The sequence below is a fragment of the Halichoeres trimaculatus genome, unplaced genomic scaffold, assembly GCF_033239565.1.
Source record: "Halichoeres trimaculatus isolate MK-OKI-2021-1 unplaced genomic scaffold, fHalTri1.1 fHalTri1_scaffold_9, whole genome shotgun sequence".
NCBI lineage: Eukaryota > Metazoa > Chordata > Actinopteri > Labriformes > Labridae > Halichoeres > Halichoeres trimaculatus.
This window is the reverse complement of record NW_027437188.1, coordinates 13,576,332-13,596,233: the sequence shown is the minus strand read 5'-3', so window position 1 is coordinate 13,596,233 and position 19,902 is coordinate 13,576,332. Positions and strand designations below refer to the sequence as shown.

The window sequence follows — 19,902 nt, the reverse complement described above, 5'->3', positions numbered from 1 at the left end:
GCACGAAAAGAAATCTGCAGATCTGGATGTGGAGAAATAATGTCAGCTGGAGGCCAAAACTTCATGAAAACCAGAAGCTACAATGATGAGCTGCTATATGTCGTCTTGCACCATAAATAAACTAAAAATTCTGAACTTTGAGTTTCATTTGTTAAAACAAGCACAGAGCTTAGCAGGAGAAGACTGAGGCTGAAAGCCATCCATCAGGAGGATGTGTTTGGTCACCTCAGGGATCCAAAAGCCAGACATTTGTGTTTGCAATAATGAACACGACGTTCATTCAGTGCTGGAACCTTATTCACCTCCCGGAGGTCACACACACATAACAGCCAATTAGTCTCCTGCACCTCACATCATGCCCCTGAAAAAAGTGTTTACCGTAAGTACCATAATAAGGGAGAAATACAAGTTAACAATTTGTATGTCTATTAGGGGTGGAAATCGACAATCGATATATCAGGATTTTTTGTCAAAGAAATCTTTTTTTTTTTTTCAAATTCAAATTTTTTATTTCAGTCTTTGTTTATAAACTGGACTGGAAAAAAGTTACCACTTTTCTCAAGCAAAGGGTGAAATGCTTCCCTCTGACTCACGTGATGTGCATTTTATGGGAAAATATGGCTCCTGATATAGTCTGTAGACATTATCATCATCATTTAACTTTCTCCCATGGTCTGGTTTTAAAAAAGCAAACTAAAGTTCCCAAAGATCGTAAATATCAAAGAATCACAATTTATATCAAATCGGCACCCCAAAATTAGTAAAAATGTACCTCATCCAGGCAGTGTATGAATTTTTCCAGAGGCAACATCAAAAGTTAAAAGGCAACAGAAATACAACCCCAATTTTTAAGGTTGCTCTGTGTGTAAATCCTGTGTTAAAGAGCTCATTTTTGATCACGGTATTCATCAGGTTCAGGAATTGTGCATGATGGCTGAATTTTGTTGTACCTTCACAGTGTAATGACAATAAAGGCTATTCTAGTATGTTCTTTATGAAATTATATCAAAAGCAAATGTGTTACTGTCTCCGACCAGACGATTCAGGCAGGTAGTTTATGTTATCCGTGGGATCTGGAAGTTGGGCTATTCTCCCAGTGTTTTCTCAATTATAGATAACAATCTGATAATATTCTGTTCAATTTTGACATGTCTTATTCTTTTTTTCATTGTCAGTAATTACTCAGTAAAGGATGTAACAGCTTCTTCAGGTTAGGAGTCAGCGGTTAAAATCTACAGGTGTGTAGGCAGGAGGAAAGGATTGTTTCCTCCTGTGAGACGCCTCGCCTTGAGCTATAAAGCTATGCAGACTGCATCCATAACTTTAATATGCTGCTCATCCTGGCTCCGCCTTCCCTCCTAACATCTCTTTGCAAACTTTTCTGTTTTTCTTTTTGTCTCCAATTCTGGTATGAGGGTATGATGGGAGATGAGAGCTCGCATGGAGCTGGCATAGCCCTCCTAAATTTTCAGTGTTGCCTCTTTTAACCTCTGTTGCACCAACATGGAGAGGAAGTCTTTAAAAACACTGTGTAAAAATGGAAACTTGGAACATCTACATTTCCAAAACAGCTGTCCAAACTCAATCTGCCAGAAAAGCTCATGTTAAATTATCTGAATTCCTCAACAGCAACTAAATGTTCCTTGAGGTTTGTTAAAATGCCAGTATTGTTTGTGAAAACACACAAAACCAAACTGGCACACAGCTTCAGAGGACTTAGACTGACTCACAGAGCTGGACTCCTGCTGGAGGTCAGACAAGGACAGCCCTGCACCACAACTCCTCTGTGTGGAGGGATACTGTGTTTCTGTTAAATAAAATTATATAAATAGTTTGGTTTCAAACTCCCAAGTCTTACTTGCTTTTCTTGTCCATACTGATTTTCAACCCATCCACCTCGCCCTCATTGTCCTCTGTGGGGCTCTGGGGCTCTGAACGAGGGAACGCCGTCTTCAGGGTGTCCACGATGGCATTCACCACAATCTAACAAACAAAAATACACAACAACTGCATCACACCCTCAAAAACGGACGAAATATGTTGCCCTAAACATAAGGATATCAAAAGACTGTTTCATATTTAAGGTTTGTTAACAATGTATGTAACTCTGATCAGAGTTTCAGCTCTGCAGCATGCTTATCATCATGAAAAGTGTGACGCATTTTGCATGATGAAAAAAGTCAATATGAAACCTTGTCAATGCGTGACACAATGAAAGGTTTCTTGACGAAGGCAATCCTGGCGTCCGTATTGAGAGCCAGAAACTCCTGCATTTCCTCACTGTTGGCAATTTCACAGATGGCACAAAGTTGCTGAAAAAGAGGACAAAACGCTTGTTTACAACTTCAGAGCTGAAAAACAACATAACATGTTTCATAAATATTAAATAAGTGTGATAGACACTGATGTTTTTACCTTGAGGAAGGTCTCCAGGAGTCCTTTCCTGGCCTCTATCTTGTCACTGTCCATGTTTCCAAACGGCATGTCTGGAAATATTTTCTTTGGACCTTTTACACCTGAGGCACAACATAAATCAGATTAAATAAATCCTGGCTGTTGGCTCAGGTAGCAAACAGCAATCAATCTGGATCTTTTAATCAAAAGCCAAGAATTCAACTACAAATCCAGGTCTGTTTGTAGGCCATGCATGAGTTTCTCAAAGCCAGACCAAAGCAAACTATGCCACCAGGCACAGCGGTGCCTCTAACCAGCAGCTCTGGATTTCAGATTTTGACTCCAATATACAAATAATTCATAAACTGATCCAGCCTTCAAACCTTTGATGAGTTTCCGTAGGTCATTTTTTTCTTCCAGTCGTGTCTGCAGGTTCAGGAATTCACTGTATCGTCTGTTGACCATGTGATAGGCGACGGGTTGGACGGACGGATTCTCACATGCTGACGGTAAAACTTCTCCCTCCTCAGAGCTGGACTGGAGGCCTCCTGGATGCTCATAACCCATTGCCGTCTCATACTGTAATTAACAAAGCGTAAATAACTTTCATGCATCTTCATGTAACTGTGTGACGAAGTTGAAGAAAATCTGTTTGGTTGCTCTGGTCCTAATATGTTTGTATCTTAACTGCAACTCCCTCCCTTTTCAAGTGGGAACTATTTTTTGTCTGTATTTTGTAAAAGTAGAGGGACAATTCAGCACTTTTTAGGCCTCTTTGGCAAATTTTAAAGGCTTAATTCAAAGGCTTGTTTCTTTTCTGCTGCTGGGCTTCAAGTTTTTCACCATTTAAATGAATCCATTTAGATAGGCCTGAAGTAGAGAGTTAAATTCATTGTTTTACAAATCATAAACATAAATAATTGTGCTCTGATCATTCTTTCCACCAGATCCTGTTGACAAAACAGTGCTTACACTCAAATCAGCATTTTTGTCTTTTTTCATCCACTACAAAACTGCAAAGCAGTGCAGAAAATCTAGTTGGAGAACCAAGAGCTGAGATTCTGGGAAGGTTAAAGTAGAGTCTTGTCAGTACTTGATTTGTGTTTTTTTTGGATCAAAATGTCATTAATAAGCTTTTAAAAGTTTAAACCTGCATTTGGAAATTCACTTTTTTCCGTCAAGAACCATCAAATCCTGTTTTCTTTTCTTCTGAACTGTCACAGAAAAACAGATTCAATAAACTTGATCCTGATATAAATAAAGTCACAGGATTTCATAATGCTCAATATTTAAAAAAAAAAAAACTATTGGGGATTAATAAATCTGGATCAGTGGGGCTTCAAATGGGACTTTATACTACTTACTTGTCCATAGAGGGTTCAGAAAAGCTACACAAACAAAAGATCCTGACAGTTGCTCAAAAATTACATTACATTTAACCAATCGCTCTGCACTTAATCTAAATCTAACCAGGGAGAGGTTTTGCTAGACACCTTGATGCACAACATCTACAATTTTGCTCTATGAAACAATGTTTTCATGTAGTCAAATAAATGAATAAATAAAATAAATACCAACACTTTCTGGTGGTTGATTTGTTTTCATTTATGTAAATTCAAAGGTTCATTTTTGGTCATTTTTTCTTTATTAAAAGGGCAGCTGAAAAGAGATGGAAAATGTGGGGAGAACAGGGTGAGGAAAGACAGAAACGGTCATGACTGAGAGACAGACAAGCAACCAATTCAAGGAGGACTCTATAAAAACCACTCAGCCAACTGGTGACCCTGACAGATGTAAAGTCTGATGGATTATTTGACACCTCCACTGTGAACACACTCTGCTATGTCAAGGTTGCAACACAACATTAAAGAAATCAAAAAATGTCAAAATTATCACACACTAAAAATAATGGCGAGTCTAAATTTAGTCTGATTCTAGTCTGCTGGCTTGGCTTGGATACTCATGAATTTACTGACCAAACATTTCTCAATCTTCAGTAAAAATTATGATTTTAAAGAAAAAAAATGGCGATGCACTGACCAGATTTTGTCTGACGAAATGATCCTATTTCTTTAAAACGTTCAAACTTCAAAAGTTGATCCAATGCTTTTAACTTATGTCACTTTGAGAGACAGGAGCAGTTTGTTCCTACATCCTCACTTCAAAGTATCCTTTAAAATATTGTTTTGAGTTAAATTTTTTGGTCTTACATGACCACGTGGAGCTAGAAGTGCCCACCACAGAACAGCTGACTCACTAAGAAAATAGCTCCATCATGTATGAAGAATGAGGGAATGAATGATGAACAGTGGAAGCAGAGACAGATCCATGTTTTCATCTTCTTACCTTGATGGTGTAAAGGGTGTAAGGATGTGAGCCAGTGCCGCGGTGCTCCTTAGCAGTGATGGTGCCGGTGATGCGGAGGTTCTGAATGATGACTGGTCCATCAGGGCTGCTGAGGGGCTCGAAACTGAATGACGGCATGGGGGACGAGGCCTGCAGAGGACTCACTTCAGTCACCTCTGTCGAGTTCCCCAAGCCCCCCTGTTCCACACTCAGGAGGAGATCTCTGGCCAGGCTCGCTGAGGGAGCTTCTCTCTCCACATCCTGGATGCTGCTGTTGCTCACCGCCCCATCTCTTGTTCTAACCGGTGAGGGGGTACAGCTGTTCGACTGATCTACTGGCTGTGAATTCAGCAGGACTTTGGGGTAGGTTAGATCCACAGGGCTCGGGCAGACGTCCTCCTGGTCCACGCTGTTCTCAGCAGATGAGACAGAGTCTTTCTGAGTGTGATACAGACCCTCTTCATGGCCAATCATAACCAGGGAATCTATGGAGCTTTGTTTGTACTCCACTGATGGAGAATCCAGATCAGAGTCGTTTTCTTGGTAGAACGGGTTCGACTTACTTCCTCTCATGTAACGCCTCAAAAAGGGTCGAGTGGGCTCTTCTTCTTCAGCAATGCTCTGTGCGCATTCAACCTCCTCTGAGTCGACCACATCATATGCAATCTCAGTGGCACCTGTGTCTGTGTGGTTAAAGATTTCTGCCACAGCTCTAACTGGAGGAAGCTCATTATTCCTCTGAGGAGCCTCTTGTTGTGAAGGGAGCTCTGACTCAGCAGGGGGTGGTAACAGTTTTGGCGATGATGGAGTCTGAGGCTCAGGTTTTATCGCCTCCTGTGATTTGCTTGACCTGCTGAATATTTCAATTATCAGACAGTTTAGCCAATCAGGGTCTGACAGTTTGTCAATAAGAGGGAGAACAACATTACAGGTGATGAGCTCTCCTACAACAAAGCGCCCGGTACGGGTCTCCAAATGTGGCTGGGGTACCAAAACATGCAGCAACAAATCTACAACCGCTCTGGCATGGTTCACTTCCACTGTTTCGCTGGTCATGGCGAGGTGAGGCGTGGTGACTTTGGAGTAAGCTTTCCACAGCTCAGTCTCATTGCTCCACTTTGATGTCAGAGGTTTCTGCTGCTCAGACACCAGCTCTTTGGCTCGGATGTAGTCCTGCAGGTGGCAGCCGAACAGATCCAGGATCCTCTGGGTCAGCTCCTGCAGAGATTAGAAATATCAAGCCAGAGACTGCAATGCAAAGACACATTTTGATATGCATGAATCCTATTGCAGCTGCCTAAGACCTCCCCCTGTGCAGAGCTTGGCTGCTCGGATTACCACTGACCTCCTATAATTTCCGAAAATGCATGTTTCAGAAAATGCATGACTGAAAAAAGTAGATGACATGAAAGTTCCCAATAAGTGATGCCCAAACATTTTGCGTTCCTACAACTGACAAGCTACAGCTCATGTCTTTAAGCCCACCTCCTAAATTTCAACAGGTGAGACATAAGTCAAATGATAATACCAAAATGCACATTAGAAAAAAAAAGTTACAGTCATTGTATCTCACTGAAGTTAATCCTTATCAAGCTAATTTATTCCTAATTGTTGTTGTGTGAGCTTTAACTTAAATAAGTATCTAAATGCCAAAAACAAGTGGAGTAAGGAATTAAGGCGTGCAGGCAAGCAGTAAGCAATAACACAGCATCAAACCCTCTCAACATGAATGTTTTTGAGGTTTTATTTACCTTCCTGTCGACCTGCCTTGCGCGCATTTTCAGCCCCATGGCCATAGAGATCATGGCATCCTGAACCTCAGTTTCAAACCTGCTCTCTGAGGAAACAGTGGAGTACCAGGAGGACACAAAGTCCCTGATGATTTTCCTCACTGTGTTGTGGATTTCATGATCCAGATTATGCTCGTCCTCCACAGAGGTAGGAATCTGAAACATAGCGGTTTTGAAATTAGAGCAAGGCTGAGAGAGAAAATAACTGGGATAAGAGTGAAAACATATAAATTTACCTGTTCCAGTTTGATGAACCTCTCCAGGTGAACCACGCTGTCAGACTCCAGGACAGCCTGTGAGCCGAGCCAGCCGCCGAGCACCACCAACAGACTGGTGAAGACACACAGCAGCCAGATGTTGACCAGCAGGTGGAACAGCACCAACCAAGCCAACAGCACCCCAAAGCCCAAGAGGCTCCTCTGTCCCAGCACCTCAGACATGGCACCGGGGGGCTTGGTCTGTGGCTGGACTCCCTCAGGATGCAATGTAGAAATCATGGGTACCAGATCTACATCACACCTTTAAAAACACAAAAAAAAACATTAGAGTGCGAGCTGAGGATTGAAAAAAATTGATGAAAAAAATTGATGACCACTATAAAGCAACCAAAATATGAGCCAATAACAATTATTTTGGAAAGAAAGTGCTGCTTTAGGCCAGGAAACAAAGTGTGAACCAAGAAATGTGCAATGTCTCACATTGTTGGTAGATAATTTTATTATCATTCAATCCTGTTGTTAAATCCAATTGTTTGAATCCACTTTAAGTGTTTTTTTTTTTAAGAACATTTCTCATATGGACACGAATGTCTCAAATCTCAAGGCACCAGTAGTACTTCAATACAGAATGAATACTAATACTACTACTAATATACAGAAATACATTAATATTTTGTGTTGGTAGGTAGTTTAAGAAAGATAGATAGATAGATAGATAGATAGATAGATAGATAGATAGATAGATAGATAGATAGATAGATAGATAGATAGATAGATAGATTGACCTCATTGTCGTCAGGAAATACGGTACAAAGAATATTACTGTTGTGCTTTTGTATTATTACTATAAATCTGACGTCAGTGCGCGACGTCTCGGTAGTAAATATTTGTCCACAAGATTGACCATCCACCGAGTGTTTTTTCATCTTATCATCTGTTTTTATCAGTTCTGTTAGCCTGGGGCTGCAGGGTAGCATCTGTGACTAATGTTAGCCCTCATACGCACCGTTATCTCCAGCTGAGGAAACGCCCAACCAAACCTCTTGTGTAACTCCCACACTTTCCTCTTTTCTTCTAATCTGACAACCCAATGAATATCAAGTATTGCTTTAAGAATCCCACAACCCCATTTAAAGCCAAAATAGACATTTCGGCTAACAGACTACACCACCTCACATATCGTATTTCAGCATTAATCCTACTTTATGGTGTGCCACCCTGAGCTGCTCTCTCTCATCCTCCATGTTACACAGAAACATCAGCAGGAGGAAACTCATTCAATGATCCCTATATGACACATTTTTAAGTGCTACATTAAAGCCGAAGGAAGTGTAAGATCAAATCTATCTATTTGAAGTGTTCCTCAATCTCAAATTTTGGTCATTTGTTTAAAAAAGACGCGTTTCGAGTCTGAAGTGAGGAACGTTAGCATTAGGCTACATCAAAAACAATTTAGCATCATTAGCTAGCTGCTAACATATTACGGAGCACCAAACAACAGAAGCACAGCATGTTACGCGGCATGTTATCCCACGTTCATTTTAAAAACAGGTAAGTAAAATAAAAGACACAGATATTCAACCTGCACGAGCTGTCATGGCACTCAATGAAAGGTCTCGTGAGTGTCTTGATGTCAGCTGTTTGGTCCGGTTTGTTTACTTCCGGTGTTGACGTAAGCTCAAAAGAGAAGATTTCCAGCTGCTCCTGTGCAGCCTCTGGGAAATCTAGTTTTCCGCTAGAAAATTAAAAAAAATATATTACATCAAACAAATAAATGAGTCAGAGGGAAGTTTGAAGTTTTAAAGGATGTTTTAAGGGACATGGTGACGTGTCTAACAGTGAAAGTATTACTGCGACCCTTCCCTGTACAAATATTTTGTGACTAAAATTAGTGCTTAAAAATATACTGATAAATAAAGTTTAAAATAAATAAATAAATAAATAAATAAATAAATAAATATTATTCCAATTGACATCGTTTTTTAGTCCTGGGCTGCATTATTACCACTATAACTTTTTCCACACTGATTCAACATCATTTTGTTTCATCTTATACATATATTCTTTTATTATACATTTTAAGATATTTGGTTGAATCGGCCTAATGGTATCATTTTGTTATTATTTATTTAGAGGATGTCTACCTACCCTTGCTGTTTCTTTCTGTCCATGCTCTTTTGTGAAGCTCTTTGGGCTTTCTGATGCTGTGTTGCTATCTGAGATGACTACCAAGACTACCATGCAGTTTTATTTTTTTCTATTAAAGCAAAATGACCACTCAGTTAAGGTAAACATTTTCTTATGTGAATATCTACTAGCATTTACTGCTGCATGTAAAATGTCACTTGTTTTATGTACAATTCTACATGGCTGATATATGGCTAGTACATATGTATTTAAAAAAAAAAAAACACTGTATTTTACTTAAGTAATGTAAATAAAGAAAAATTGAAACCTCAGTACAACAACAATAAAAAGTAATATCTTCAAAAATGTTACCAGGAGAAAAAAGTGGGAGAATTTTTGAGTAAATAATATGAGGGTTTTTTTGTTTTGTTCGTTTTGTTTTGTTTAGTTTTCAGTGAAGAAAATCTATCTCTCTAACTCTTAATTTAACATGAAGCTTAGCGGAAGTTCAATCTGAAAGACAATCTTCCTGGCATGCCCCTTTTCTGTCTCTGTCTTTAATCGCTTCCTCATAACTCCACCTCTCATCTCTTTTTCTCCCAATCACAGTCAGCCACCTATTCTCTCTCAGCCAATCCGTTGTAGCTGTCATATTTAAATATGCTCTCTCTCTCTCTGCAGCCGGTCAGCTGTCATTCAGCGAAAAGGTCCTCAAACCCACCTCCACCCCTTCACCACCCCATCAGGCCTCGGTCATCCCTCAAGTCTCAACTCAAGCATCACACTTCTTCACCACCACCAGTGTCTAGGCTCCGGGGGGAAGTTTACGGGAGCATCAATCATTCCTCATGCTCCTGAAACGATCACTTCCTGCGGGGTCTAAGCGCCAAAGACTTTTTCACTCATCAATTCTTTATCTGTTTCATTAAAATTGGTCACTCATACTATTTGTCTTCTCTTCCTTATTAGTCTTTCCTGATTGAAATGGCTTTTCCATCCTCCAGTCACACACTATTCCCCCTATTTTCCCATCTCTTCTCTCTCTTCAGACCTGCAGTGACCTGACCGCACAGCTACAACCACCGTCAGCTTTCTCAGGGTGTTATGAGAGCTTTACCTTTCACATTATACATTTACATGGCTGACTTCACCTCTAAAGCCTCATTAGTTCACTGACCTCTGTGTTTTCACACATAATGTGAAATAAAACCTGACCTCTGACCTTTTAAAGATGCTGGATCAGCTTTGAATCATATATATATATTTCTGAACCGTTTTTTAACCTGTGATGTAAAAACTCACCTGATCCATAAATGCAGGGTCAGGTGAGCCCAACTAAGCTTTTACATAAGAGAGAATTCAGCTGTCCAGACAAATAGACATAAGTTACACTTTTTTCAAAACCAAAATAATCGATACATTTCCTTAATTCATCACTTCCAGTTACTCCAAACATAAAACAGCATTTAAGTTTGGAAACAAAAGATTCTGCCACTTTTGATGTCAGGAAAATGAAACTTATTTTATCCCCTTTTGGTTTCATTTCCAGCAGCCTATAAAAACTGAGAGCTAGTGGCAGATGTGCACAGAGCAGTCAAATGAGCCAGGGCTACTTTTTTGCCACAGACTCTTCATCCTTACAGGTAGGTAGATTTCCTTTTTATAATGAAAGAAAAAAGGCCTTTAAATCCACTGTTGTAATATATTTGATGTTAATGCCGAGCAGCTTTAAGTTTCACTGAGCCTGACATTTCTGGATGCTATGAGCACTTTCAGGTCAGATATTGAAATGAGTGCAGATGGAGGAAATGAGCTATGCAGATGACTAGTATAACCTCACTAATCTGATTTGTTCAGTGTGGTTGACTCTCGAGCCGGTGTGGGAAAATATTTCTGGAAGACCTGAGGAGCCACACAGTCAGTCCCCTCATTAAAATTAAACGTTGTGTGCAATTTCACACATCCCACACTTCCAGGTTTTCCAGCCTGCTCTTGAGAGACAGCGATGAAAGTTTAGCTCTAACAAAGACTGGCTCATTTCTCCTCAGTCATGCATAGACTCACATCAACCGATGAGACATTACCTTTACTACAGGTGAGTGCAGTGCAGGAGCAGTCCACTCTGAGCTCTCTTATTTCAGAGCTCTCTTATTTGTCTGTTGGGATCTTTAGGCTCATTTTTTTGTGATTACCTTCAATTTTGAGGTAAAACTTTGACAAAAGAGAAATATATCTCAGCATGTTTAATTTCTGTAAATTCCATCTCTTTAAACGTAATTTTCCTGTGTTTTGTAGGTTTCTTTTTCCTCCCAGATTGTCAGTAACAGCAGAAAGAAGACGTCCAATCTGTGGGGCTCCATCCTCAAAATGTTCCCACACATGGCTCTGTGCAAATTCTGTAAGTACCCAATAACTTCTTCCACATAATGTCTTTAAATAAAAGCTATAAGACAATGTGTCTAGATTATAATCCAGTGTTTGGAAACAAATGCATGAGAACAAACGTGAAAATGCACAAGGACTTCAGCGTGGCATGTCAAGATAGCGAGCTCTGCAGATGATGTGGTTTTGGTTGGTTCAAAGATGTATTGTTTGTGACATTTGTGCAGGAGGTTGGTGGTTTTTCTGAGAAGGGGTTGCTAGTGTCAGGCAAACATGCATTTCATGTGACAAACTTTATATAAGTGTTTCAGTGGCTTGTGTTCATATTTGGATCATGACGCATGTAGTAAAATGCCTATTTGCATCATCATTCAGATAAGGGCTCAACCTTCCACTCCAATCAAATGTAAAATGTTCTTTTTAGTTACAATAATTAATTTCATTCTCATCAAGTATGTTTTCAAAAGCACTAGTTTCTTTAATGTTCTATAAACATGTTTTATTTTTATGCACCCAAAACAGTTTGAAGTTTGTTTAAACTGGAGCTCTGTGACTTAACTCCAGTCTGTCAAGCTCCAGCCTTCTACCATCTTTCAGACAGAAAAATAAGATTAGATATAACACAGAGATGTAAGTTAATTACAAAAGTAAGGGAGCTTCATTTCCTGGCAGTGAAATGTAAAACCAAATTAAAAATCCCTGTCTGACTCATCTTATAGACACTGTTCACAAAACAGAAACTAAAAACCTGGATACTTTCCTGTGAGTCATCTGGTGTTTATCTCTGTGTGTAACGCATCAACAGCGAGCAAATCATGGTGTGTTTTTTTCCATTGTTTCTCAATTAGTTCAAATTTTGTGTGAAATAAAAGGTAAAAATGAAATTTTAGACAGCTCTGTTAAAACAATACTCGACAGCTTGCACTGACATCATGGATGGATGGATGGATGTCTTTGCAGATGGGTAGCCTGATGGATGGGCATACTAAAGGATGGATAAATGATTAAATGAGTCATCATCATCATTAAACCAAAGTGTGTCAGAATTAGAAATGTACACTGAGATTCCTGTAATGATATCAAGTAAAGAACACGTCACTTTGTTTCTGCAGTAACCTGTAGTTTTCAGGAAGTTTCCAGTCGTGCTGTATGGGGAAGTTTTCAGCTGTAGCTGGTAAAGTCAGTAAATCCTCCTCACTTCCTGACTCTCTGAAAGAATTAATCACTCTAGCCGTTTGATGTCCCTCTGTCAGTTCCTCTGGTCGTGGTTGGGGTGGTGGTGGTCGCTGTGAGTGGGATCTTTGGAGATCCTCTGTATGACTGCCTTCAGGACACAGACTACAGCGAGCTGCTCAACATCGTGGAAAAAGGCCTCCCTGCCACCAAGACGCCTCGACATGTTGCCATCATCGGAGGAGGCATTGCTGGACTGACCGCTGCAAAGTTTTTGGAGGATGCTGGACACAAGGTATAGAGGTGTACACTTCAAATGTAGATGCTAACATGCTCTGTGTAGCTAACATGAAGATATGTGTCCTGACTTGGGAAGGTGACCATAATCGAGGCCAGTGACCACATTGGAGGACGAGTGGAGACCTTCAGGAACAGAAGAGAAGGATGGTACGCAGAGCTGGGTGCCATGAGGATCCCAAGCTTCCATAAGTGAGTTCTCAAACAACCAGCTCATTTTAATTCTGCAACTCTTCGTGCACACCAACATGTTTAGCTATCATTATACAGCTACAATGTTTCTGCTCCGATAGGATTCTTCTCTCCTTTGCTTCCAAATTACAAATCCCCCTGAACCACTTCATCCAAGACGACATCAACACGTATTACTTTGTAAATGGAGTGCTGCAGAAAACCTACGCCGTGGAAAACAACCCTGATGTGCTCAACTACAACCTGGACAGCCGAGAGAGAGGGAAGTCAGCAGCTCAGCTCTTCAGTGAGACGCTCTGGAAGGTTTGTGCAAACATCACGCTCTGTGTCATTATTTATTCTGTGCTCATCAGTACTTCTACGTGTTTTTTTTGTTTTTTTAACTAGAGCCATCTTTTTACAGGTGAGGGAAGACCTGAAGGTGATGGGCTGCAGCGCCATGTTGGATAAGTACGATTCCTACACAGTGAAGGTAAGGACGCTCTCATCTAACATTGTCTGAAGCTGACTGAAAACTGTGACCTCAGATCAAACCGTGTGCTTTTAATGGATCACAGGAGTACCTGGTGAAGGAGGGGAACCTGAGCCGTGGGGCTCTGAGGATGGTTGGAGACCTCCTGAATGAAAACAGTCTGTTCTACACGTCACTGATTGAGATGCTGTACATTCAGTCAGACATAAACGACAACACAGAGTGAGAAATATTCAACATCTTTATCATGTAACATGATACAGACGGTAAGTCAGCAGATAGAAATATACATGGACACTCAGAGAAGTTACAACTCCCAGATTCCTTTATTTAAGAGGAGAATATGGTCATGTTAGGTATTTTATTTGTAACCTGACACACTCGCAGAGGCTCTAGTAAAAGTTCACCATGTTACACAGAAGAGGCCAATCCCAACGTGACACTAATGTAAATACATACTAACTGCAAGTAGTGGGCAACGAAAACGAAAGATGGCAAAGTGGAATCACTGACATTTGCACAAGATTATAACTTGTTTGCACATAATAAAAGCCATATGATTATGTGATCATTGATTGTGTGCAGTGGATAATTGCTCATTCACAAATAAAAGCTGTTGTTGGAAGTTAATTTGAAGGCAACCCGTGAGTGAAAAGCTAGAGGCATCTAAAATCAAGCAGCAACCTCTGGTCTAAAAATAAGAAGTCTATTCAGAAATGTTGGAAACTGCAGTTCATCAAGCCTCCACTTGAGGCTGTCTGCAGAAACACCTGAAACCCCAAACACACTCCTTCAAAAAGACACACACACACACACACACACACACACACACACACACATATATATATATATATATATATATATATATATATATATATATATATATATATAAATGACACCTGTTGAAGTGATGTGAGCAATAGTAGACATCCATTTGGCAACTCGAACCTCAGTTCGTTTCGCTTTCTTTAAATTTGCACCTTTTAAAAGTTAATGTTTGTTATAAAATATACAGAAGATGAACCTGCACCCCAGAGGAGCCTGGAGGAAATGAGAAAATGCAGCACAATATACCAAAAATAATTAAAAAGTGAGGCTAGTCCAAAGCTGCATTGTGCTAAGTTGGGAACAGATTTTAAGAAATTCTCTCAAGTGTTGACTCACATGATGACCTTTGATTCAGAGATTTGTGTTGTGTGTTTTCTTCCAGGTATTTTGAGGTGACAGATGGCTTCGACCACCTCCCACATGCTTTCTTCCAGCTGCTGAACGCCACAATCCTCCTTAATTCCAAAGTCAAACAGATAAACCAAACAGGAAGCAGCAATGTGACCATATCGTACCACGACTGGCGTAACTCTGGCTCCCTGGTCAACCTCACAGTGGATTTCGCTCTGGTTACTTCCTCAGCCAAAGCCACTGTCTTCATTGACTTCCTGCCTCCTCTGTCCGGAGACAAGATGGAGGCTCTGCGCTCGGTTCATTACGCCAGCTCCACCAAAGTGATCCTGAGCTTCAGTCAGAGATTCTGGGAGAAGGAGGGCATCAGGGGAGGTAAGAGCGTCACAGACCGGCCTTCTCGTTTTATCTACTATCCAAGCCACAGCTTTCCGAGTACAGACGCAGGCGCCCTCCTCGCCTCCTACACCTGCTCAGATGACTCCACCCTCTTCCAGGGTCTGAGTGACAATGAGCTGATGGATGTGGCTCTGGAGGACCTGGTGAAGATCCACGGAGAGCACATCCGGCCTCTGTGGACAGGGGGGCTGGTGAAGAAGTGGGGTTTGGATCCATACAGTCTGGGAGCTTTTGCTCTGTTCACCCCGTACCAGCAGGGACACTACGCCCGGGAACTGTTCCAGAGCGAGGGCCGGGTGCACTTTGCAGGAGAGCACACAGCAACACCACACGGTTGGATAGAGACTGCCATGAAGTCTGCACTGAGGGCAGCGAAGAATATAAACAGCCTCACACTTTAGCTTTGGTTATAGCAAACATGTTTTTACACACATGGTGTTCAGCCTTCAGTGGTCTGTATTTTAACACTATCTCGGGATAATATTTCATAAACAGTTTTTACTGTAAACAAAAAAATGGCCAGCACTGTGCAACTGTGCATGAAATTTAGAGTTTTGGACATCTCCATCTTCTTACCTTTAACCAGAAGCACACGTACTTCACAAGAGGCTGGATGTAAACTGTTAGATCTCTGTCCAGGTTAGCAAAGGTTGTTTCCTGTCAGTCACAGTAGACACACCTTAAAAAATTCCCTCTTTATCTTGTTCTTCACTCATCGAGATCACAATCTACAGAATAAATGCCATCCTGCAACTTGAATCCAGTACCAGGGACCATAAGACAAATTAAAGCCTGTTTAAAACAATCCAAGGTAGTCAAGCTTGCAAAGGTATTCAAAAGCGTAGGGCAAACACAAAGTCAAGAAACACAAGCTCACTTAAACCACACAAAAGTGAACGCAAAGGAAAACAGAGTTGACAAGACAAAAAAAAAGTAAAAGACAAAATGGTGGGGAGGTAAGAAAACAGGTGAGACACACAAAGGTGATCAGGGAAGTAGAAACACAGAGGAGCAGGAAGTCTGGGGATTAGTGTGAGCATCAAAATAAAATGGGAAACACAACAAAACCCGGATACAGATAATGTTTTCTGAAGTGCAAGTTGGCTCTTTTGAACTATTTGTAAAAAGAGATGATGCATCTCCACCTCCTCCATGAAAGGCTCTGACGTGTGTTTACTTCCAGACTAACCTGGTGATAAAGATCAGAGATCCTTTTTGTTGGTGCAGCCTGCTGCAGGGCATATTCTTGTGATGATCTGAAGCTGAAGCCAGTTTAATGGCTCTTATCTCAGACTTTATTATGCTTCCTCTCATTGTCCCTTGATGTAGAGGGAGCTTAGCTGTCGATCAAAGCGACACATCTCCTTTTATAGCTCCAGCTTTTAAAGAATTAGCTGCCAAGCAATCACTTGTTTTCTTGTTTAGTCATATTTATTTCCCGTTTGGCCTGCAGTTGGCTAAAATAGCTTATCAGTGTACTCCAGGAGGAGAAGCGTGTTGCATCCAAAAAATCAAATAAAAAGGCTGTTTGATGCCAAAGTGAAGCACTTATAACTTTCTGGCTTGTCCTGAATTCAGTATCTGGGTCAGACTTTCTTAAAGGTAGCTGAATTGCACGGCACAGTTGGTCCAGTCTGCAGTGGTTGATAGTTCAGCTTTCACCAGAAAACCTGAACTATCCATTTAATACAAACTGTTTTTGGGAACTTTGAATCTGTAGTCAGTAGATGAGGGTTAGTCTTATCAAACTAGTGTCTTCTACTGCTAATTAAAAACTGTATTCACTTTACATTTCCACATTTGAGGCTTTAAAGTCAAACTGTGTAAAGTATAGAGGTGGTAAAAACATCTCTGGAGTGGATCCTCTGATAATTAGCTGAGGTCTGAAGACTGTCAGGGGGTCAAGACTAGAAAAGGCCTTTTTACAAGAGGTCATGGTCACCACTGAGTTCATCTTTAACCAAGCACGGGGTCAAAGTTAGCAGCCGTCACCATGAAGATCTGAAAATGTCATTACTGATAGAGATAACCCTGCAAACTGACTCAGTCTTCATAAAACACAGACGCTCAGTCTTTGTAATGTAGAAGTTGATATTAACTTTTCTATTATTAATCTCCTGGGCGTTCAGTCAATTATTATGAGTTACAGATGAGAAAATCAGACCACTTCTGATTGCAATTGCTGATAACTTCACACCAGTTACTCTCTTGTGCAGATGAAAAAACAATCATAAGTCTGTCTTTAAATGGGGTTATTTTTTTGTTCTTCCTGGTTTGCGCACAACCTGTAAGGAAGTATTTTTTGCATTAATGGACCGACATTTGTCAGAAAAATCCAAAAGAGTGCCTTAAAATATTCTGTGATGCCTTTCAGATCTCTTGTATTGCTAAATATAATGAATAACTAACTTTATTAAATGTGGTATTATTAAAAAGTTTAGTTGTGATTTTTTTTGTCAAAATGACATTTTTATAAAGGTATGACACACAATTCACTGGATCTTTGTCCAGATGTATTTTCCATTTATTCTCCTCATGCATGAAAAACCACAGAGTAGAGAGCCTGGGCGTTCAGTCACTTTACCATCATCTCATCACATGACGCATCACTTCAAACAGCTTCCTCCTGCTGCTATAAGCAGCTACATCCATGCAGAGTTTAATTTAAATTGTTTAACACAGTGATTTTTATTTTAAAAAAATGTCCTCTTCATGTTAACTTCCACCAAACATCACAGAGATACAAAAGGTTTGATTCATGTGGTGTCACAGTCCTGTTGGTATCTTTAGTCCACTTCATCGTTAATGAGCTCCTTTCTGCACCATCTGTGTGAAGCGGTTGGTAATGGTCAGGGTGGTGTCGATGAAGCGCTCCACGCAGCTCTGCAGACATGTCTCCGTCCTGTAGTCCAGCTTTGAGCCCGGGCTGTCCACACACTTGTCCCAGCAGACATCAGTGAAAGTGTGAACCTGGGAGAAACAAACACAGATGATTATCAATGATACAAATCAGTGGTGAGAATAAACGGATGAACAGGTAAACATCTAAGTACAAGATCACACCCAACAACATCCCATATCATCAAAAAAATCAGACATGCACACTTTAAAGGTTGTTTAAGTTAACACATAAAGATTGTATTGTTTCACAGGTATTGTTCAATGATGTTCAATAACATAAGATTGGAACATTGAAGGTATATGCTGTCAGTTTAAAAAAATAAAAATCTGTATCAGCAGGTCAGGCTTTTTAAAGATTGGTGATCGGCCAGAAAATTGTGATCGATGCACCCCCTAGAAAAAATATCTGAAAGACAGGGTAGCAAAAATCTTAAAAAGGCTAAAGCTGCCAGATGATGGATTTGTAAATAGCTAAACTGCTTTATCCCCAAAGAAGTTCCTGGGTTCAACAGAAACTGTACAGTTTGGAGGGGATCAGTCAAAATCTCAGTCAGTTTACTGGTCACAAACAGCTCTCACTTCAAAGACTTTGTGTCTTTCATCTGCTTAAGTAAATCTGCTCCACCTCAGCAGCAGAAAGCATTTTGTTAAGCCACCTCCTGAAACACATGGTGCTGCAGACTTCCAGATAAGGAGTATTCCGTTTGAGCTTCCAACACTGGGAGACTGTTTTTTGATGTGACAGGGGACCCACTGCCAAATAACCAAGTGGCCTAATATTCATCAAAGTTTGGGAAACCAATTTACTGAGCCACCCATGGTATGTCTCAGTAATGGACAATGCCGAGGTAAATGTGATGGGGAAACCAGCTTAAGAAATCAATTGGTACACTAAAACTTGAAATGAAGGTAAGCTTTTAGTGTTTTTGTTTTGATTTTTTTTGTTAACCAGAGATAGACATAAGTCGTCAATCTTCAAGACCATGAGACTCCACTGCATTTTGATGAACAGAGCAAATTGAAAACTGTTAGTTTTGAAGTTTTTTGGGGGGTAATACAGCCCCTATCTCAATTCTCGATCAGGAACCCTTTCCTTTAACAGCTGAATCGGGAGCTGTCGACCACAACTACAACAACTAAAATAAACAATATGTTGGCCAACGTGAAATTTGGAGATCACATGTTTTTTACATCCTTAAAGGTGAACAGGTAACGTTTGAGACAGTTGGCAGGCTACTGGTAGCCTTGGAGTGTTACACAAATGGTAGTGAAATTGAGCACAGGTTATTTAAAGTGTCATATTCCACCAGTGTCATCTTTAAGGCTATATGATAAATAAAGGCATGAACCGTGCGATCTTCAGGTGGACTTTACAGTGAAGTCCCTGATATACTTGCAGCATGTGGCCTCTCACAGCCTATATAGCATGATTAGCATAGTTAGCATACAAACCTGGGCCTGGAACTGCGCTTTCTGCTGCTCGATGGCAATCATACGCTGAAGCTCAGACGCCTCTGCTTTCTCTGAAGCGTTGAGGTTGTCAAAATTATCCATTATTTAACTAAACAGAAGAAGAGACAAATTTAACTCTGGCAAGCTCTGTTACTGAGATGAGGTAAGGGGAGGTGACCTTCGATTCCGCTGCTGCTGTCTTAGAAACACCGCCGATCTACATTTCATATGGTGGGCTACACAAACGGAAGGTTTCGGCTTGGGTCATTTAGAAATCAGCGAGCGGAAATGACGCAATGAGACCCAAGATATTTCGTGTTTTAAAGAAGTTAACTAAAAAAAAAAAAGTGAGGTCAATGGAAAATACAGATGTTTGTTTTGTTTACAATGTGTATTAAATCATTAAAATATAGTCTATAGTAATAGTGTGCTGGTATGTCATGGAGTTTACCAATCATACACTTTTCAATTTTTCATACATTTTCAGTTGCTCAATGTATTGACTTACTACATTCAAAAATGAGGACCGAGATTTGCAGCAAAAAATATAAATTAACACACATTAAAACTGACATTTCTA

General features: G+C 40.3%; 3 protein-coding genes across 3 annotated transcripts in view; 1 reads left to right on the top strand and 2 right to left on the bottom strand.

Annotated features, from left to right (window-relative positions):
• Positions 1 to 8,412, bottom strand: part of snx19b (sorting nexin 19b) — a 53,866-nt gene extending 45,454 nt beyond the window's left edge. Inside the window, exons 1-8 of the mRNA XM_074678934.1 lie at positions 8,331 to 8,412; positions 6,767 to 7,049; positions 6,492 to 6,686; positions 4,741 to 5,958; positions 2,778 to 2,973; positions 2,416 to 2,516; positions 2,193 to 2,312; positions 1,859 to 1,983 (exon numbers count right to left, since the gene is read on the bottom strand). Of these exons, the coding sequence (XP_074535035.1) occupies positions 1,859 to 1,983; positions 2,193 to 2,312; positions 2,416 to 2,516; positions 2,778 to 2,973; positions 4,741 to 5,958; positions 6,492 to 6,686; positions 6,767 to 7,027 (2,216 nt within the window). The 5' untranslated portion in view covers positions 7,028 to 7,049; positions 8,331 to 8,412. The remainder of the gene's footprint in view (positions 1 to 1,858; positions 1,984 to 2,192; positions 2,313 to 2,415; positions 2,517 to 2,777; positions 2,974 to 4,740; positions 5,959 to 6,491; positions 6,687 to 6,766; positions 7,050 to 8,330) is intronic.
• A 2,061-nt stretch (positions 8,413 to 10,473) lies between these two features.
• il4i1 (interleukin 4 induced 1) lies at positions 10,474 to 15,851 on the top strand. The gene is made up of 8 exons (XM_074679517.1): positions 10,474 to 10,518; positions 11,171 to 11,273; positions 12,511 to 12,725; positions 12,807 to 12,919; positions 13,021 to 13,222; positions 13,323 to 13,391; positions 13,477 to 13,613; positions 14,602 to 15,851. Exons 1-8 carry the CDS (start codon positions 10,474 to 10,476, stop codon positions 15,368 to 15,370), a joined length of 1,653 nt encoding a protein of 550 aa, XP_074535618.1. The 3' UTR covers positions 15,371 to 15,851.
• A 1,618-nt stretch (positions 15,852 to 17,469) lies between these two features.
• Positions 17,470 to 19,569, bottom strand: timm8b (translocase of inner mitochondrial membrane 8 homolog B (yeast)). The gene is made up of 2 exons (XM_074678936.1): positions 19,323 to 19,569; positions 17,470 to 17,939 (listed from the first exon to the last, which is right to left on the bottom strand). Exons 1-2 carry the CDS (start codon positions 19,422 to 19,424, stop codon positions 17,772 to 17,774), a joined length of 270 nt encoding a protein of 89 aa, XP_074535037.1. The 5' UTR covers positions 19,425 to 19,569; the 3' UTR covers positions 17,470 to 17,771.
• Between the last annotated feature and the right edge of the window lie 333 nt (positions 19,570 to 19,902).